The following is a 20052-nucleotide window of genomic DNA, read 5'->3' on the forward strand; positions in this document are numbered from 1 at the left end:
CTGTCAGTGAGTCTCCTGCACGAAGAAGACGCAGCGCCAGCCAGGCAGAAGACCAAAGTCTGTGCAGAAGACATAATACCGCGACTTCCTAAATTAATTAGCTATTGTCATTCACATAATATATTTATTTACTTGCGTATCGAGGAACTGTCGTAGACTTAAACGTTACGTCAACGTATGCCAGCGTGTTGTGAGCAATCTTGCGAATGCCCGCTCCAACTGTGATATGTAACATACGTGTTGTGAAACCAGTGAACTGAACCCATAACGTCCCACCAAGGACAGAGTTTGAAGGACCATCATGCGAGCACGCTGTGTGTGAACCAGTTCGTCCATCCACGGTAAGCCTAGGTCTTAAATGACTGGTGAAGGATGAGCTAGTCACGATCAGGATAACAGGAAGTAGCTTAGGGGTGGGCGGCTAGCCGGTTAGCTTAGCCGTTAGCTCGCTGTGGGGCTTAACGTTAGTGCCTGCCTGTCATGCCCCTTCTGCTGGACACTACTTTGTCTACTCGCTTACATAACAACCGCGAATCCCGTTTTTTCTCTCACGTCGTAGATGAACCGTGAACTAGCCCGTGACAAAAGGATATCTGTAATCGCTTTTGGGAGAACGCAGTTCAGTTACTTTCTGACAGTACTAGGCATGCCCTTCATACCGGTTTATGTTGATCTCCAGCGGATTTTATTTAGTTGACGTTTCGGTTGTTCTTATTTCAGTTCTTCACTTGTGTTCTCTTTTGAATGTGGACTATCTGAAGTTCTACTGTGGTTTGATTTAAGAAGGACTTCAGTCCGGTGTCAAGCTACAAACTGGATGAACTTAGAATTGTGTGAAAGGTCATAGTGCGAACGAGGGGCTACACGCAATGTCTGCATTGTGTTAGACATCCCGGCCACACTCTGTCCTACCTACCGATCACACCTCTTTTCTGTGTAAGGGCTGACCGTAAATAGAAAAGGTAAGCTTTGATACAAAGATCATAACCTTCGTAGCATTCGTTGTTTGATTATATATGCTGACTGAATGGATATGTTGCGGATGACTAATGTACCTGTGTACTGTACACCTCAGAAAGATTATTTTAAACTTGCGTCGTCAGTCACATAATTTCAACCTGCATTTGTTCTTCATATCTGACAATACATACACAGATTTGTTAGTAAAAGTTGATTGACCTTGTATAAGATCTTATCCTTGCTTACCTTTTAAAATGATCTCTTTGGCAATATTCTTCAGCCAATAAAGTATTTTATTATAGGAATTGCACTGCTTCATTGACATTACTTTTGACATGTTATGTCATAGCTATGAGATCATGAAGACTGGATATTTTTATTTATTACTTCATTATTCTTTTCCCTTTGTATTGTATATGGCATACGTTTCAGTGGTGCTACTACATGCATACAACTAACTAGAAACTGCCAGTGAACAGTGAGTGGGACAACTGACTGTTTAGTGTAACCTGAGGTTGTATAAGCAGCCGTCTCTTGGTGGTTCTGATGATAGAAAAACACATTTTAGATCCAGAGCTTTATACCTTCATGGTTTCGTGATGACTAAATGTTAGAGATGGACACCGGACACTTTGTCACACAGCCATGGGCCGACAGAGATCCCGGTATGCTAGTCATTTGGCAGGGCTTTGAGGTAGTACTGCACGTACGACCGTGGGTCTCTGGCCTGTCTACAGTGAAACATGGCTGAGGACCAGTGGGTGACATTTCAGCCCGGGTTGACACACTGTGCACTTATCTTCAGGTCACTGTTTTTCTTCTCACCCTAGCCTGACCTCGTATATAGCATGAGCAGTTATGAATACTCAACTTTGAAACTTAAACTGACTAATTATATTGCAGTTAATTCAATTTATGTTGTTTTATGGAGCGGAATTATGAGCCAAATTATTTTAGATGTTAACTAATTGTCCAGTCACAGTTCTTCTAACCTTACAACAACCATAGGCAGCTCTAAAACTTAAAACGGTACACAATATAAAATAAAGCCCACACGACTCTTTGAAGGTTTTCCCGATACTGTGACACGACACAGATGTGCCTAGTTTGCTGGCCAACAAGAGCAAGAGCCCACCACCTCTCTCTCTTTCCTGGGGCTTTAACAAAGACACACTCTCCTTGTACGCATGCAGGCTCTCTCTGGCAGGCTGTTTGTTTGAACCGGGGATCCAGAATCATCCCTGGGGGGCTTGTGATGCATTGTCCACCTCCACTCATGACTGCTGCTGCTGGTCCTGCCACCTTGCTTTTCAAGCAGACACATTCCTAACCTGATAGGGCGCTACTCGCCCTATCAGGTTGATTCATAGGGCGAAAGGTACTAGTTGACGAACAGTAGAATGTACTAGGGCCCGACCGATATTGATTTTTGAGTGCCGATGCCGATTATTTTCAGAGAAAAAAAAATACGATTAATTACGATTACGATTTAATCGGCCGATTAAAAAAAAAAAAAAGCATATAAAACGTAGTTTTTGATACCTTAAATATGCTTCAAACACTTTTGACGAATATGTGAATTGAATGCAGAACCTTTGAGTGTTTTAGAATACATTTACAATAAAAAATGAGTGTAATGTAAAATGTAAAATAAATAAATAACTCCCAATGTGCTGCGCTCGTGAGCAGTGACTAACACGTGCGTTAGGGATGGGCATAATTAATCGATGCTCGATAATTGATCGTTAAGAAATGCGTCGATCAATTTATATTGTTATCGATCAAAAGGACGTTGTGTTGCATACTGTGAGTCTTGAAGTATTTAATTGAATATAACCCTGCCGACTGGTGGAAAGTGAATGGAAGAAGGTTCCCCAGGCTGTCAAAGTTAGCGCGACAATACCTCTGCATCCCCGCAACTTCGGTCCCGTCAGAGCGGGTGTTTTCTGCTGCTGGACTGACAGTTACAAGGCTGCGTTCGCGTCTGACCCCCGAGCATGCTTATATTCCTAAACAAAAATATGTAGGCTGGAGTTACTGTATGCTATGGACAGTAGGGACAGTCACCACCGTATGTGAGTCGCTCTATTTTTTCTTAACGTGTTGTCTCTCGCTCCGCTTTTCTTTCGGCTTGGTGCCTCTTGGAGTCGTTACATTTTGCCAAAACTGTGATATTTTAGCAACAAGTTCAGCCTTATATGTGTTCAATAAGGTATTTCTTTTAGATAGACTAGTTCATGCAATTGTTTGTAAATGGGTGGCTCATCTTTTTGTTGCGAGCCTTTTCCGCGCGCCGGCTGCAGCCTATAGGCATTATATGTCTGCCTTTTTTTCAAAACAGTTATACAGTTTAATGCCCACTTTTAGCCTACTGCCTTTGTTTGAATATTGTTATCCGATAAGTTGGCTACTTATTGTAATTGGAATAGGCTACAGATTTAGTCTTGTTGAATCGTTTCCAAACCTTTAAGAGCCCCTGTAGGCGCATTGTTCGGACTTTACGAGCGCCTCATAGGCCTATAATGCCTGTATTTATTATTTTAAGTTAGTCCAAGTTAACTGTATTGTATTAATGTTGGCCCATACATTATTGTTGGAATAAAGATTTCATTGATAAAAACATGCTGCATTTTGTATTGTCGGGAATTTCAATATAGCCTATAGAAAAAAGTTAATGATTAATCGATAATTGATCGATAACTCTAGCGATGCTCGATCAAGGAAATTTCTTCAAATGCCCATCCCTAACGTGCGTGCTGAGCAGTATGGTCTCACCGTTAGAGTCTACAGTATAACAAATTAACATGGCCTGGGACCTAAAGAAAAACAGGCGAAACATGCTCAAACAACGCGTCTTGTGTACATTGGTGAGGTGAGCGCGCAGCTGCCTGAGCGAGCGTGCTTTCATGTTGTACGGTAAAATTCAATCTCCTCTTTTTTACTCCAGCTAAAGTTGTTAGTTAGCAAGGCGAGTAGGAGCGCAATCTGCAGGATACTAAGCGCAATAACATTTAAAAAAAAAAAAAAAATCGGTTGTAATCGGCGTCTTTTTGGCCGATGCCGATTATTTTCAAAAAGGCTATAATCGGCCGATTAAATCGGCAGGCCGATAAATCGGTCGGGCCCTAGAATGTACCTTGGAATTGGAACCTCTGGATTTGGTATAACTGCCCCCCACTCTGGGATGATGTCATCAACACTAGCCGCGTTTACATGGACACATCTATGCCGCATAGATTTCTATGCGGCATAGAAAATGGTCATGTATACGCCTCATTCGGAATACAATTATCTGTTCGGCATAGATTCTATGCCGAATAGAAGAGGTGGTGTAGTCCGTTTTAAATCGCCATGTATACACTTATTCCGCATAGATTGGGGTTTAACTTAGTGCCGCCGCAGTAGTTCGCAATTGGTCCACTGAGCTCCGTCGGTACTTTTAGGCACACCGAACTTCACCGCTGTCAAGGAAAGTGGATTTATTGCCTGATTCACGTCTTTGTTATCACTCCGTAAAAGTAGTCCGATACGCGGACACTCGCGTATCGTAGTGTCCGCGCTCGTCCGAGATAACTGTAAATGAGTAGGCTACTACTAGTACTTTTGCGGGCTGAACGTTATAAAATACTTCTTAACTTAGAGAGATGGCAGCTGCAGTAGTTCGCAATTGGACCTTCGAGGATTCCTGGTCACTAAATTCCCGTAAGACCACTCTCTCCCACCAGTCTTGGCTGCGGACTCGCATCCAAATTCCTCTTGTTTGCGGCGGAGCTTAGGGTAAATATAAAGATCTGACGAGAAATTGACGTTGCTGCGCTGTCGTCCTCCTTCTTAATTGAAGGAAAAGGCAGAGAAAAGCTCTCTCCTGCTGTGCTTTCATTAAAATCAAATTTAAAATCCCCGATAGTGATAAGACATCCATTATGTCGCCGCCGGTCCAGAGATGTGTCAGGTGTGCGCGAGAGACATAACGGACACTTTTGTTACTGCCATGTATACAGTACATTCGGAACACATTTAAGGAACAGATCTATGCCGCATAGAAATCTATGCGGCATAGATCTGCCATGTAAACGCGGCTACTGTCTTTCAACATCTCGTCGTCATATACCTCCATTTTCATTTTGTAATGACCTTTTTATTTTTTTGAATCAAAATGTGGATTCAAGACCATTCCACTGTGCTAATGTTGGCTCACTTCAGACTATATTTTTCACTTTAAAAGCTTTTCCTTTAATGACTGACTCAATTGGGTTCTGAGTCATCCTGGTCGTATTCTCTCACTCATATCTTATGCTAATTTCAGGCAGGTTTCCAGTATGGCCAGTATGCCTTCATTCTGTGTTCCTCAGAAAACTAGTTCCTACATCCCCTTCCACTCACTCATATTGTGTTCAGTATTCAGTTGGAGGGACAAGGCTGCTATGTTGATGTTTATTTTAGTCTCTCTCTCTCTGTCTCTGTCTCTCTCGCTCTGTCTCCACCTGCAGTGTCATGTCTCTGGTGTTCCCGAGGCCCAACTCCAACTCCATCCACGGTAAGAAGGACAAGCGACTGATGGCTGAGGTGAACGCATCCCCGCTCAAGCACTTTGTCACGGCCAAGAAGAAGATCAATGGCATCTTCGAGCAGCTGGGAGCCTACATCAAGGAGAGCTCCTCCTTCTTGGAAGGTACCTCACACTTCACTGTTTCTGTTTCTGTTTCCCCCTTTCGCCCCCTCTCTATTTCTTCGGTTTCTCTTTCTCTCTCTGTCTCCCTCTCTCTCTGTCTGTCTTTTGCTCTCTGTCTCTGTCTGTTGCTCTCTGTCTCTGTCTGTCTATCTCTGTCTCTGTTTGTCTCGCTCACTCTCTTGATATCTCGCTTATCTAATCCATCATCGCCATTGTTTGTGCTCTGTAGACATTTCCCAACTTTATAGATTGCGTCAGTCCTAACATTACTGCAATGTTCATGTAGGTAAAACAAGTGTGTTGAACTCATTGCAACCTTATCCTATCGTTATGTGTTACTTGCCCATCCACTCTGACTTAAATTACAGCTGAAGGCACTGATGCTCTGCTATAAAGCTAACATACCAATAGAATGTTGGTATGTTAGTGTACCAGTTGTCCACTAATGACTCACATTCCAGCAAGTTATTACGCTACCTTCTGTAACCTGTGTGTAAGTAAAGATAACGTATGATAAAGTACTTGGTTGCAAAATTCCAAAATAAGGAATAATGATGAACGGTTTTGAAACAGTTTGACACATTCCTTTTCGAGGTGAAAGTGCACGCTCTGCATGCACACGCCTGTTTGTCTGCATTACCTTTGGCTAAAATGCAAGTCATGTGTTCGGCCCCAGCAGTGTGTGGGTTAGGTTATGCAGACGTGACCAACATGTGGCTCCTGGTTACCGAGACCATTGGTGACGTTGCTCCTCTACCTTTATCAGTAACCAGTAGCACTGTTCGCTTCAGGTTGCATGGTAGTTTGCAGATTGACGTTGGCCCCGAGATTCAACAGTTGATTTCTATTGGAGTTTAACGACACAACTGTCGTGGCAAGTGCCCCATCTCGTTCATGTCAGGGTTATGTTACGGTCAAGCTAAGTTCATGTTGCGTTCATGTTGCGTTCATGTCGTCTCAATGTCATCTTCCCGGTCTTTTCAAGTCATGTGATCGCTCTAAGTCACTTCAGAAAGCACTGCCACCAATGGGAGGCCATGTCAGTTAATTGTAGCTATGAATCAATGTTTTATTAATTTGTGTGTTTTTCGTTGGTTCCTCAGAAACGTATAAGAGCGATGAGCTGGACCCGGTCACCACGGAGGAGCAGGTGCAGGAGGTACGGGGTTACCTGGCCAAGGTCGCAGGGATCGGGGAGGTGCTGGCCCGCAGGCACATGAAGGTGGTCTTCTTCGGCAGGTACGTCCCCGATTGTTGGCGCTCGGTTCCTACTAACCACATCTAGCACGTGCTGGATTTGCAGACTTTACCCTTTATGTTCCCTATCAAACGCACTACACGTGATGGCTTAAGGCAACTTTATTTGTACTGCACCTTACCAACACAAAGTCCATTCAGAGTGCTGTACATAGGCAGGAATCACCTTCTGAAGGGAATCAATGAAATACAGCAATTAATGAGAGAATTATCAGAAAATGTAGTATCAGAAGCATTTGAAGGTAAAATGAATCTGTAGTATGTTGTTTTGTTGTATTTTAGGACACGAGGAACAGGAACTGTCCTCTTACTGATTATACACGGGTTAAATAAATACTTTCAAAAACCGATTACATTCTGATATTTCAAAGTAGGAAGTGTTGAGGGAGACCTCCAGTGGTGTGAAGGTTGGTTCCAGATACGCGTCGACCTAACCCCACCACTGTCTGCTGCCCCCCCCCCCCTAGGACGAGCAACGGTAAGAGCTCGGTGATCAACGCCATGCTGTGTGACAAGGTGCTCCCCTCTGGGATCGGTCACACCACCAACTGCTTCCTGAGGGTTGAGGGCACGGACGGCAACGAGTCGTTCCTGCTCACAGAGGGCTCCGAGGAGAGGAAGAGCATCAAGGTGAGACACCCGGGGGGTAGGAGGCACACGCAACACGGAACGGGAACAACGTTGAGCTACGCCTTGAGTTTTGGGGTTGAGGTGACTTGAGTTTTGAGGGGAGTTTTTAGTAAATGTTAAGATAACAATCTATAAGATCTCCATTTTTGATTCTCTGGCCCAATCCAATTTCTCCCCCTAACCCCTACAAAACAAGGGGGAGGGGGAAGGGTAAGGGGTAGAAATGGGATTGGGCCTCTCTCTGAGTGTAGTGTAGTGTCATTTTCACCTATGGCGAAAATGACACTACACCACTGCACACAAGAGAGTTGAAGAGCGAGTCTGTTGCGGTTGCTGTGCTGTACCCTCTGTGGACAAACGGCCATTGAAAATATGTCACTTACTGAGCCGTTTGGGGTTTGATTGCGTGGTTTGCGACACGCATAGATGTCGTAGAACCTCCTAGTACCTTTAGTATCCGTTCCGTGTCTGTATGTCTAGATCTCTGCATGCCTCTTCCTTGCCTTCCAGACGGTGAACCAGCTGGCTCACGCTCTGCACCAGGACGAGCTCCTGGACGCAGGCAGCCTGGTGTGTGTCATGTGGCCCAAGGCCAAGTGTGCTCTGCTGAGGGACGACCTGGTCCTGGTGGACAGGTGAGGACGCACTCGCATGTCACGGCAGGACTGGTGCTATTTACCCGGGGATTAATCACCAAGGCGCTGTGGGGGACAGCTCGCCATCAAAAGAAAAAAATGTCTGCCTGTTCTATTCATGTTTACTAAATAACCAACCCCTTATTATTAGTAGATGGAACTGTTGGGTGTCTTTTGGACTTGTTTGAACATTGTGAAATACGTTCATATTGAAACCCTTCTAAAGCGATTAACAGCCCCTGATGACCGGGAGGGTTAGTGGCCGGGGGGGCGTGCCTATCCCCCCACAGGACGGCAGCTGCCAAAGTACTACTGCAATTTCAAATAATGTTTGAATATCCAAAACAAATGAATGATAATTCGGTTATCCAAACCCTTGTATGCTTCCTTTCAATAGCTTTAGTAGTAGCTAGTGCTAACCACCAAGGTGTCCTTCATGCTTCCTTAATGTAGCTATAGCTGTAGCTAGTGCTAACCTCCCTGGTCTCCTGTAGGCTTCACTCCTGTAGCTCTATCTCTAGCTAATGCTACCCTCTTTGGTCTCCTCTCTGTTTACAGCCCAGGCATTGACGTGACCACAGAGCTCGACAGCTGGATTGATAAGTTCTGTCTGGACGCCGACGTCTTCGTACTGGTGGCCAACTCGGAGTCTACCCTCATGCAAACGGTGAGCCAAAACAGTGACTCCTTAATAGTGAAACATATCACCATCACCAAAACCTAGTATAAGGAAAAAAAATCATATATATATATATATATATAAAATAATTATTGTAATTAATATTGTTTATATTATTATAATTATGATAATTAATATGGCCCTCTTCAACCTCTGTTTATACCCTCCCTCCCACCTATTACACTCAGCATCTGGTTGCATACAGACCTGTCTACAACCTATACCGCCCTGTGTGTGTGTCCTTCTGTAGGAGAAGTTCTTCTTCCACAAGGTGAACGAGCGTCTGTCCAGCCCCAACATCTTCATCCTCAACAACCGCTGGGATGCCTCCGCCTCAGAGCCCGAGTACATGGAGGAGGTGGGTTACCACGGCCATCCACGTCTAGTTCAGGACCAGACTAACCAATGACCCAAAAGCTGGTTTCATTTATTAATGTGATTGTAAAATCACGTGATTACTTTTGTAAAAAGTAGCCACGTGAAGCACCTGTCCCATCAGGGCCGCTCTGATCACGTTGAAGCCTGGGTACTTTAGAGATCAAGATAAACCTGTCTGGCTTCAGTTCAGGTGTCAACTATTGTTTAGTAAGCCTTGTCCCCTGCTGTCGCTTTTCATGCTGGACTGCATGGCTACCTCAGTGCTTCGGTTGATGAACGAGTCACTTTCCCACATACACCTTTCCCTTTCTCACAACTTGTCAATCTGGAATCTGTAACGCGTCAGAGCGTGTTGGGTCACACCTCGTTGACACCCATGATCACTCTTATTTGTTGTTATTGATTCATAAGGTTTTTTTACCTCGTTAAAATGAATGCACTTAGTTTGACTGCCGCCCCCTTACCTGCTGCGACAAGCCAGGCTTAGAACCAATGGGATAAGGTGTGTGGGTAGACAGCAGTGTTAATAGGATCGACTAATGATCGGATCAGCAGAACACTTTGACGGGCAGAGGAAGTGCCATGAATTTGGGGATTTCTGGGCTGTTGAACTTGAAATAGTATCAGTCAAGGTGTTTTATGTATCTTGTCATGTTCAAGCATTTATTGTGTTCTGCTGAGTATACTTATAAACTGAACCATTTATTCTAGCTTGCACATGTTTAAATGCATCAACACCGTACCATTTCGATTTTTTTTAGGTGTTTTTTAACGGGTAAACAAAGTGTTTACACAGTATGATATAATCATGGATGGTATTCCCAGCTAATAATATTGTGTATCAGTGGCAGAAAGACGACATTTATGTTTTTGTCTAAAGCCCGAGACAGAAAACACAAAACACAAAACAAATGAGCTATTGTCATCACTATATGTATATCCCCACCGTGGGCTACAGTGAGAAGGTGCCGGTTGACCTGATGACCTCCGACCCTTGCGCCCTCCAGGTGCGGCGGCAGCACATGGACCGCTGCAGCAGCTTCCTGGTGGACGAGCTGGGTGTGGTGGACCGCGCCCAGGCCAGCGACCGCATCTTCTTCGTGTCCGCCAAGGAGGTCCTGCAGGCCCGCATCCAGAAGGCCCAGGGCATGCCCGAAGCAGGTCAGACTAGGCCGCCTTCCCATCAGCGCAGGGGGGGCGGGGGTTCAACATCGCCTGATAACAAAAGCAACCGCTTCTTGCATGTTCCAAAATAATATAAATGCTAAATTGGGGCTGTGCTGCATCCCCGGTGGTGGCTGCACTGGGGCATATAGACATATTGTTTGGCGACGCCCCCTTGAACGTGCATGTATAATACGTGGATGCAGGTAACAGACACGGCCGGTCAACAGGTGTCCTTCGTGTTCTCAGGTGGCGCCCTAGCCGAGGGGTTCCAGGCCCGCATGTTTGAGTTCCAGAACTTTGAGAGACGCTTTGAGGTGAGGCCTTGACACATCCTGAGGTTATCCTTCTCCTGTGTTCCTTCAGTAGCTTACAGGATTTACAGATAAATTGTGTGTGTGCGTGTGTGTTTGTGCGTTACACAGGAGTGCATCTCCCAGTCGGCGGTGAAGACCAAGTTCGAGCAGCACACCGTGCGGGCAAAGCAGATCTCCGAGGCCCTGCGGCTCATCATGGACTCTGTGCACGTGGCCACACAGGAGCAGAGGTAGCGCACGCCACGCTGTTGCCATGGCGACGACAGTGTCGGGTCTCATGACTTTAGCATGTATAATAATTATATAATGTACGTGAATAGATATGCTCCTTAAGATATACAGGAGGATGCTGGTAAAGGATGGACAGAATCTCAATAGGACTTTCTCAAAGGTTGGATTAAAATGAATGAATGTAACGTGTTTCAGGATCCACTGCATGGAGACCCGGGAGGACCGGCAGGACCGCATGGAGTTCATAGACAAACAGCTGGACCTGCTGAGCATGGACTGTAAGGCCAAGATCAAGAAGATCACAGAGGAGGTGGAGAGACAGGTGAGCATGACACCCATGCTTTATACACCCCGAAAACCTTTTTGAGTAAAACTGTTTGTTCAAGGTGTCTGTAGTACATTCGCCACACAGTACACAATACAGCCCGTCAACGAGCAAACCACATACAGAATAATGCGTTAAACTGTGTTCAACAATGGGACAGCTAGATGGATACACTTCAACCAGTAACAAACTCAACCTTCCACCAGTATCTGCCAGGCTAATAATAATAATAAACTTTATTTGTAGAGCACTTTTCGAAACAGGAATACAAAGTGCTTCACAGAGCAGAAAAAAAAAATAAAGAAAAAAAAATAAACACCATAAAATAGAGCAAAAGGCAGAAAGTAATGTGTTAAAATAATACAAATACTGTAGAAAGCTTTTGCATACAAATGAGTTCTGAGACTTGTTAGATGATTAGACTGATTTAGCTTATCTGAGATTCGCAGGCAGGGGCACGACTGTGGCACACCCTGCACCCAGTGGCACCAGGGCTGTGTCTCACACCGGGGCCCTGCACCCAGTGGCACCAGGGCTGTGTCTCACACCGGGGCCCTGTACCGAGTGGCACCAGGGCTGTGTCTCACACCGGGGCTCTGTACCCAGTGGCACCAGGGCTGTGTCTCAAACCGGGGCCCTGCACCCAGTGGCACCAGGGCTGTGTCTCACGCCAGGGCCCTGCACCCAGTGGCACCAGGGTTGAGTCTCACGCCAGGGCCCTGCACCCAGTGGCACCAGGGTTGAGTCTCACGCCAGGGCCCTGCACCCAGTGGCACCAGGGTTGAGTCTCACAATACCCAGTAGCACCAGGCCCTGGTGCTACTGGGCCCTGTACCCAGTGGCACCAGGGTAATGTCTCACACCGGGGCCCTGTATCTGTGTCTCGACGGGGCTAGGTGTCCAACGCCATGGCAGAGGAGATCCGGAGGCTGTATGTTCTGGTGGACGACTTCCACATGGACTTCCACCCCTCCCCCGTGGTGCTGAAGGTCTACAAGAACGTAAGGACACACACACACACGCTTATACACACGCACACATGCGCACACACACGCGGGCGCGACGATGGGACTAGTAGTGTATTTCAGTTCAGTTTAATTACTTCACCAGCAAGACTTCATCACAAGACTTCATCACAAAACAGCTCCAACTACAACCTGAAACTTCTTTTGACAACAATCTGCTACTCATGTAGCCATCTACTGGTGTGATGACGGAATTACTAAATTGTTATAAATCTATATTCTTCAATGCATTACTAAACAGAAAACAAATTTAATTGTTTTTTTTGTGTAAACAAACCAAAATACTTTTAAAGGGGTATTTCGAGGTGCTACACGTCTGTGTGTGTGTGTGTGTGTATATATATATATGCACGAGATAGGCATTATTTAGGAAATGTCATTGACCACATAATGAATAGGCTGCAGCCCTAATTCTCTTGACAGGCGTATAAGGGAAAAGGCTGTTTCGCCTATTAGGAACTAGTTTGTTGGCCGTACCCAGTATGGAAGAATGAACACAACTGTGTTGACCTCAGCCTGTGGGTACATGAAGCTCACACACCCAGCTGTCTCAAACTTCTCCACTTATCTCTTTAGATGTCTAGGCGATGACTCAACTCTGAGGCCTCATAGTCCTTATACCACCGCCCTGAGACAGTCTGCTAAAACACCCCAGACACTGCTAACATTGTACCTCAGTGTAATGACGTTGTAAACAATCATTAGAAACAATGACTGTTTTTATTCTTTCATGGCAATTTATTCATGACGCATTGGAACCAAGGACTGATAAGGCTTCTAAAGGGGCATACAATATTTGTGTGACGTGACGTTTGTGTGAAGGGACGTTTGTGTGAAGGGACGTTTGTTTGTTTGAAATGTATGTTTGATCTTGATCTGTGAGAAACGCCTTCTCGTTTTGTTGTTCAATCAACAAAATGACAATAAATTTGATTTGATTTTGATTTGATATGTAGATGGATTTGGATTTAATGGATGCATTCTCGAGTAAAGACCAGATCATTTTGTTACAGTGATTTAAGACGGTTTCACACCGTTGCATGAAAGCTGCATCATTATTCAAAGAGAGCAGATGTACCCTTTAAAGGAAGCCAAATGATTAGGAATTTTGCTGGGCAAAAGGAAGCCTTTGCTGGGCAATAGGTTACAGGGATTTTCCCAGATAATTCAGAGATGGACTAGACTAAGATCTGAACAGAAAGAGGGAAACATTTATTGTCTTTGGTATTACGAAAATTAAACAATATTTTTTCCCATTGACCTTGTTTGCAGTCGTGTCTTTCTGCATCCAGCTAGAGCGAACAACCTATAGGCCGTTACAGGACCTAGATGTTAGTCTCTTCCGCAAGGGCTTCACAGCCAGGAAGTCATGCCTGCCTCTTGGTTTAGAACCAAGATGGCCATTGGTGAAGAGGGCGCATTCCTTTTCAAACCAGTTAAATCAGGAATTTTGAAAATTCATGGTTCTCTGTGCTAAAACCACAGCAGCTTAAATCTGCCTTGTGCAGACACAGATCACAGATCCACCATCCAGCCGCCAGCCAAGTCCCCCTGGGCTTCATCCAAGGCCTAGCACTCCGACCCTGAACCCTGTTGGTGACGGGTTATGTAAGACCTGGCTCTCTGTTAAAGAGGAGCATAGCACTGGAATCACACTGTGAGGATCCAACCAAACACAGGCTTATTGCTCTCTGTTTCCGATTGGATAGGTGGGTCGCGGTTTCTGTTTGACTCGTTGCATCAATGTTTCTGATTGGCTAGGTGATTTGCTGTTTCGGATAATAATCACATTTTGGAAGGGATGAATAACACCATTTTGATTTTGATCCAACTAGGTCATGAAAAGACTGTGATTTAATTAATCTTCAAAGGCTCTACCCTATGCTCAGTGAGTCCGGTGGTTTGATGTGTGGTGTCTGATGTAGTGGTGCTGTGTTGCAGGAGCTCCACAGACACATCGAGGAGGGTCTGGGGAGGAACATGTCAGAGAGATGCTCCGCAGGCATTACCAACGCCCTGCAGAACACCCAGACTGAGATGAACGGTACGGACTGCTCCATGTAATCAGCAAACACTCACCAGTACACTTTTTATTAGCGGCAGCGAGGAGGCTATTGTCAACATCTGTGATTAAATAATTAATCCATTCTTCATCATTTCTATCCTAATTATCTTTTTCAGAGCAATATTTGTTGCTTTATAGAATTCGAAATGAAAATGTTACTTTTTCCCCATCTGTCCATTACCTTCCAAAGAGGATAACCAACCCCCCTTGTCCGTCCCCCCCCCCCCCTCCCCAGAGGGTCTGAAGCCCCTGCTGCCAGCCCCGGTCAGGGAGCAGGTGGATAAGCTGGTCCCCCGCCAGTGCTTCAGCCTCAGCTACGACCTGGCCTGCGACAAGCTCTGCAGCGACTTCCAGGAGGACATCGGCTTCCACTTCTCCATAGGCTGGACCATGCTGGTCAACCGCTTCCTGGGGCCCAAGAACACGCGGCGCGCCCTCATGGGGTACAACGACCAGGTAGGCGGCCCGGGTCCCAGGAGCCTGGATTATACATACGCGTCAGTTTTTATTTACCTCCGTTTTGCTCTTTATTTATTTTTTATTTATTTTTTGTGTCTTTGTGATTCCCTTTGTGTATTGGTGTCGGCTCAAATTTGTCTTTCGTTAACTTTGTATTTTAAATGTAATTTTGTATTGTTTTGAAAAATGTTCTTAATAGTGCATGTGAAGGATTCAGTGCCGTCAAGTGGTGAGGTTGCAGATTGCAACCAACTGAACGCCCCCTACGTACATATGTCTACGTACGAACATTTACAGATTTTCTCTGATAAACAAGTCCTTTCTTGACCTGTATAATTATTTAGTTAATTTAACTACTTTAACTCAAAATCTGGAAGCAGGGCAGCTGACGCCATGGCATCAACAGAAACAACCCCCCCTTCCCGACCTCTAACAGTGGCCTGTGATTGGCTAAAGTATGCGATGTCATAGTGATGTCGTCTCTCTCGCTCCGCCAGGTGCCCCGCCCCCTGGCTCTGACGCCCGTCAGCACCAGCATGCCTCCCTTCCCCCAGGGCTCCATGACCCAGGAGGAGCTGATGGTCTCCATGGTGACCGGCCTGGCCTCCCTCACCTCCCGTACCTCCATGGGCATCATCGTGGTCGGGGGCGTGGTAAGCAGCAGCCATCATTACTCAAACACTGAGCTTCAGTTATCAATGCCAATGGATCACTTGAGTCTCGTGCTTGGAATTCGCCATTCTTCCTTGTGCTTCTATTCATGTGTGTTTATTGGGGCTGAACGATTAATTGAATTCATCATTTTTATTTTTTTGTAACTGACTGAAGATCAGTAAGATTCGTATTTATTTTTCTCGTTCAACTCAATAATTAAATAAAGATGTTATATTCATCTCCACACATAGACCTGGCCTAAAGGAAATGTTGACTGCTTCCAATGTTGTGTTGGTCAGACTATAGAATGATTTATTGCTTGTGTTCAGTGAATAATACAGAACATAAGGAACTTCCCGGACTAAATGGAAACCGCAACATTGGTCTAAACAATCGCAATCGGATTGTTTCCCAAATAACGACGTGGCTGCGAGTGTCCGCTGCCCTCAGCCTCTCTCATCCAAGCAGCCTCTGCAGGCCTCTTGTCTGTCCTCACCCTAACCCCCCCCACCCCTCCTCCGCTACCCCCCCCCCCCCCCCCCCCCCCCCCCCCCCCCACAGATCTGGAAGGCGGTGGGCTGGCGTCTGATCGCCCTGTCGGTGGGCATGTACGGCCTGATGTACGTGTACGAGCGTCTCACCTGGACCACCAAGGCCAAAGAGCGGGCCTTCAAGAGGCAGTTTGTGGAGTACGCCAGCGAGAAGCTGCAGCTCATCGTCAGCTACACCGGATCCAACTGCAGCCACCAAGTGCAGCAGTGAGTTTGTCTTAAGGCGTTAGGTGACGTAGGAACTGCAATGTTTGAAGAATCGGGTTCGGACGTGCAGGAAAAGCCCAAAAAGTATGCCGTGGAAATCGCAGTGTTTGGTCTAAACCCTTCCAAGATGGCGGAAGGGACTACCGACTCATCCGTAATGATGATTTTTTTTTGTGTTGACTATATATGAATGCATTTTGACTTGCACATTAAATCATATTCTTCCAGTTTTGTGCTCATCGCGTGATAGAAACAGCCTCAACGCTTGCTTTGAATTCTTCTTGTTCTCACCTAGTGTAGGCTGTGACCAATCAGTATATGCCGATGATTTAGCTATTTTCTGTCGTGAGGAGTTCTACAAGGTGGATGACGGTCTGAATTGATTTGAGGTCATTGTTTTCCGGATGATGATTAACGGCGGTGTGTCCTGCAGGGAGCTGGCGGGGTCCTTCGCCGGGCTGTGCCAGCAGGTGGACGTGACGCGGCAGAACCTGGAGGAGGAGATCAGCGACATGAACAACAAGATAGAGCTGCTGGACACGCTGCAGAGCAAGGCCAAGTTGTTACGGTAACATCCCCAACGGCGCTGACCTGTTAGGGCTTTGTACATCAGAGTGCATCATAGGATTTTTTTGTCGGGCTTACTCCGACATTTTGAGAGGACTGAGAGTTTGGTTTATTTTTAAATTACGTAAATATATTGTAAACTAGGCTAATGCCATGTCTTATGATAAATGCTGTCACTGTTTCAAACACAGCAATATCTTCCCGTAATGACCAATCATTTCCCGATTAATTACAAAATTATGACCTCATATACAACGATCACAATATGTAGCATTCCAATTCTTCCAAAAAGGCGGCGATCATTAGGTTGTGACGATGTGATGCAAAAGGAACTATAAACCACGGCCCCCTGAAATGAACATCTTCTAGGAGGTCTTTAGTTCTGAGCTTTTTACCCATAAAACATTTAGTAATGAGAGAGTGGGTAGAGAGTTTAGAACGGAAGAAAGCAGTTTTAAAGTGTCAAACAAAGCTGTAATCGATTGGACGCACCCCTCGCGTTAACTCTAGGTTGGCCTTCAATGCTGAACTCCATAGGAAAACTTTCTAATAATGTTCACAGCTTTAGGTGTAGGACTTAGGGAATGAACCCAGCACCTTTCAGCTGGGAGTCCAAAACGGCAACACCATACCACCAGGAAGGCTGTGAACAACATTTGGTTCTGCTCAGTGTGTGGGCCCGAAAAAAAGGAAATGGACAAATTCATGCAGTTAAAACTGTTCCTGGTCTATGGAGCGCGATGCAATTTTCTGATTATGATCGTTAGCAAAACACATCGACAAGATGGTTGCATCTAGTGAATTACTCTACAGCTACAGGTAAGAAGAACTGATCATTTTGATTGAGAAAGAGAATATTATGTTCCGCTGCTCGGTGGAACGCACAACATGCACTGTCCGTTTTGTGAAAGAAAAGTTCACGCGACATCAATCACATTACCAAAGTGCTATTGAACGTTGAACTAGTCGCATTAGAGCGAGTTGTTTTCCAATCAAATCATGAATACATAAGCATTGGGTATTCTGTAGGACTCGAGTTAAAATGGGATGGCCTTTGGGCTTTAGAGCTTACTCAGTTGATGCAGGCAAGCAGGTCAGGTTGTTTGCTCCGTTGTTTTTCGTGGTTCTGCTTATTGTAATAATTCCGTAGTCGTTAGTATTCTGTGAGAACGTTTGTCCGACCACGTTGGTGAGCTGCTTGGTGCTAACCTCCGGCTCTGCTGTTTCCCTCTGACAGGAACAAGGCTGGCTGGCTGGACAGTGAACTGAACATGTTCACACAGCAGTACCTGCACCAAGGCCGGTAAAACACACTACACCGCAGCCGCCTCCACCGCCGTCTTGGGAACAAGACAGACTCCAGCACCAGACCAAAGGAGGAGGAAGCGGCAATGCATCGTGGGAAGACCTCTGTAACGTTGTCATTACACTAGAGATTGTGTTGGTTCTTGTTCACCTCGCTACCACGCCTCTCCCTCACGCCATCATTTTTAATTCAAACTCGAGTTTAGAAAGAATTGGCTAATGTGATGCCATTTTGCAATCTGATCGGCTTCCTTTTGGTTTAGAGAGCCAGCTATCCCTAGTGCTCGAATCAGACGGAAATGAACTGCCACCTCCTGCTGTCTTTCACTTGTTTTCTTGAATTGTAGAATGTTTAATTTATGTTTTTGTACATTTTGATTTAATGCATTATTTTGTACACACATTATGTGCCGCCAGTTACTAATAAGAGTTATTTTTGTTGGGAAAATGCAGGTAAATGTTTTGGTTTGCTCTGCTTTTTAAAAGCAACACATGCATATGTCGTATTTATTCGTTGGGGTCATGTACTGGCTGTATGGAAAGTCAAGGTACAAATGAGAAAGTTTGTGGAGGTAAATATATAGCATATAAATGTCTGAAATGTTGGCACTTGATTAGCAACCACTATCAATTTGTCTTTTTACCTCATTTACCATTTGTACCCAAGATGAGGTGCTTGCTTAAAAATAATTCTGCACTAAGACATAAGGACAGTCCAATGTTGGTGATGGAAAATGGGTTGTTATTCTTGTTTCCGATTGGCTCAAACTGGTGACAAATTCACAACGCCCTGTGTCAGCTCCATGGTGTTATCTGGCGTTTGGGAAAATCTAGGGACGGATTCACGTTGAACTCGTGCTCCTTGGCTGAATGTGAGGAAGCCAGGCAATATGATGCTGTCTTTGAGCCTGACTGTGGGCCTATCAATGCTTTGGTCTGTTTAGGTAGAAGTAGTCCTTCCGGAAGCCCTCAAGCCAAAGTTTTAAAGAGTCAGAGTTTGCGATTTAGAATGAGATGTATTGGTTCACCCAGAATCCCGAGCTCAAGTGTCCACATATTTAAACAATCGATCGAAGGCTTTTGATCACTCGCAATATGATGTGTTAATATTTAAAATATGTTTTAATCGAAAGTTTTGGGCCAGTTCTATTGTACCTTTGACCGCACCAATAACTAAATTGGCTCTGGGACTTTCTTTGATTGCTACCATGTGATAGAAACACTTTATTTGATACTACTTTTCCTGTTTAAAAGATGTATGGAAAACGCCTTGAAAGGTTTGGTTCGGAGGTGCACATAACTTTAGGATTTGGTTTGTGCCTAGCAGCGTTGATGTTAGACTTTTCCTGAGTGAAGACTTGCACTTTATACATTTTGCTGCTTTTGTTTTGTTGGTGTTTAGTTTTTTTTCTTTTCTTTTTTTCTCCAAAATGTAAAACGGATGAAATGCAACTAAGAAGAGACAACTGGTTTTAGATTGGTTGTCTAGACCAGCATGCTTGTTCTTCATATAAGTGTCAGTGCAAAAAGAAATATTAAATGTGCTGGAGCAACTACAATGTTTTTGTATATTTTGTGTGTGTGTGTGTGTGTGTGTGTGTGTGTGTGTGTGTGTGTGTGTGTGTGTGTGTGTGTGTGTGTGTGTGTGTGTGTGTGTGTGTGTGTGTGTGTGTGTGTGTGTGTGTGTGTGTGTGTGTGTGTGTGCGCGCAATGTTGGTGAAAACACCACCAAAATCATCAACACAATTAAAGAACTGTAAATTAAAGTAAATCAAACAATGTTTAACACCAGTCGCAAATACGAGAAAATAAAATACATGATATTTAATTGGCACACCCCGTCAAGGTAATTTAATGTCTATTGTATGACATATTGTTGCATGTGATGAATGAAGTGTTCTGCAGGTTGGCAACACAGCCACTAGATGACGACACTATACCAACAATCATTTAAATAATGAACGCGTTACT

General features: G+C 44.9%; 1 protein-coding gene across 2 annotated transcripts; it reads left to right on the top strand.

Moving 5' to 3' along the window:
* Positions 1-8: 8 nt before the first annotated feature.
* On the top strand, positions 9-19640 carry mfn2 (mitofusin 2). 2 transcript variants are annotated; one of them, XM_030355707.1, is made up of 18 exons: positions 9-341; positions 5451-5632; positions 6736-6871; positions 7357-7519; positions 8030-8154; positions 8713-8821; positions 9084-9191; positions 10219-10372; positions 10625-10692; positions 10801-10922; positions 11119-11245; positions 12145-12249; positions 14215-14317; positions 14574-14794; positions 15295-15450; positions 16013-16209; positions 16643-16777; positions 18014-19640. In XM_030355707.1, exons 2-18 carry the CDS (start codon positions 5455-5457, stop codon positions 18081-18083), a joined length of 2277 nt encoding a protein of 758 aa, XP_030211567.1. In that variant the 5' UTR covers positions 9-341; positions 5451-5454; the 3' UTR covers positions 18084-19640. The 2 variants fall into 2 exon arrangements, with proteins under 2 accessions (XP_030211567.1, XP_030211566.1); XM_030355706.1 differs by lacking the exon at positions 9-341 and adding an exon at positions 426-962.
* Positions 19641-20052: the final 412 nt, after the last annotated feature.

Source organism: Gadus morhua, chromosome 1, assembly GCF_902167405.1.
Source record: "Gadus morhua chromosome 1, gadMor3.0, whole genome shotgun sequence".
Lineage (NCBI taxonomy): Eukaryota > Metazoa > Chordata > Actinopteri > Gadiformes > Gadidae > Gadus > Gadus morhua.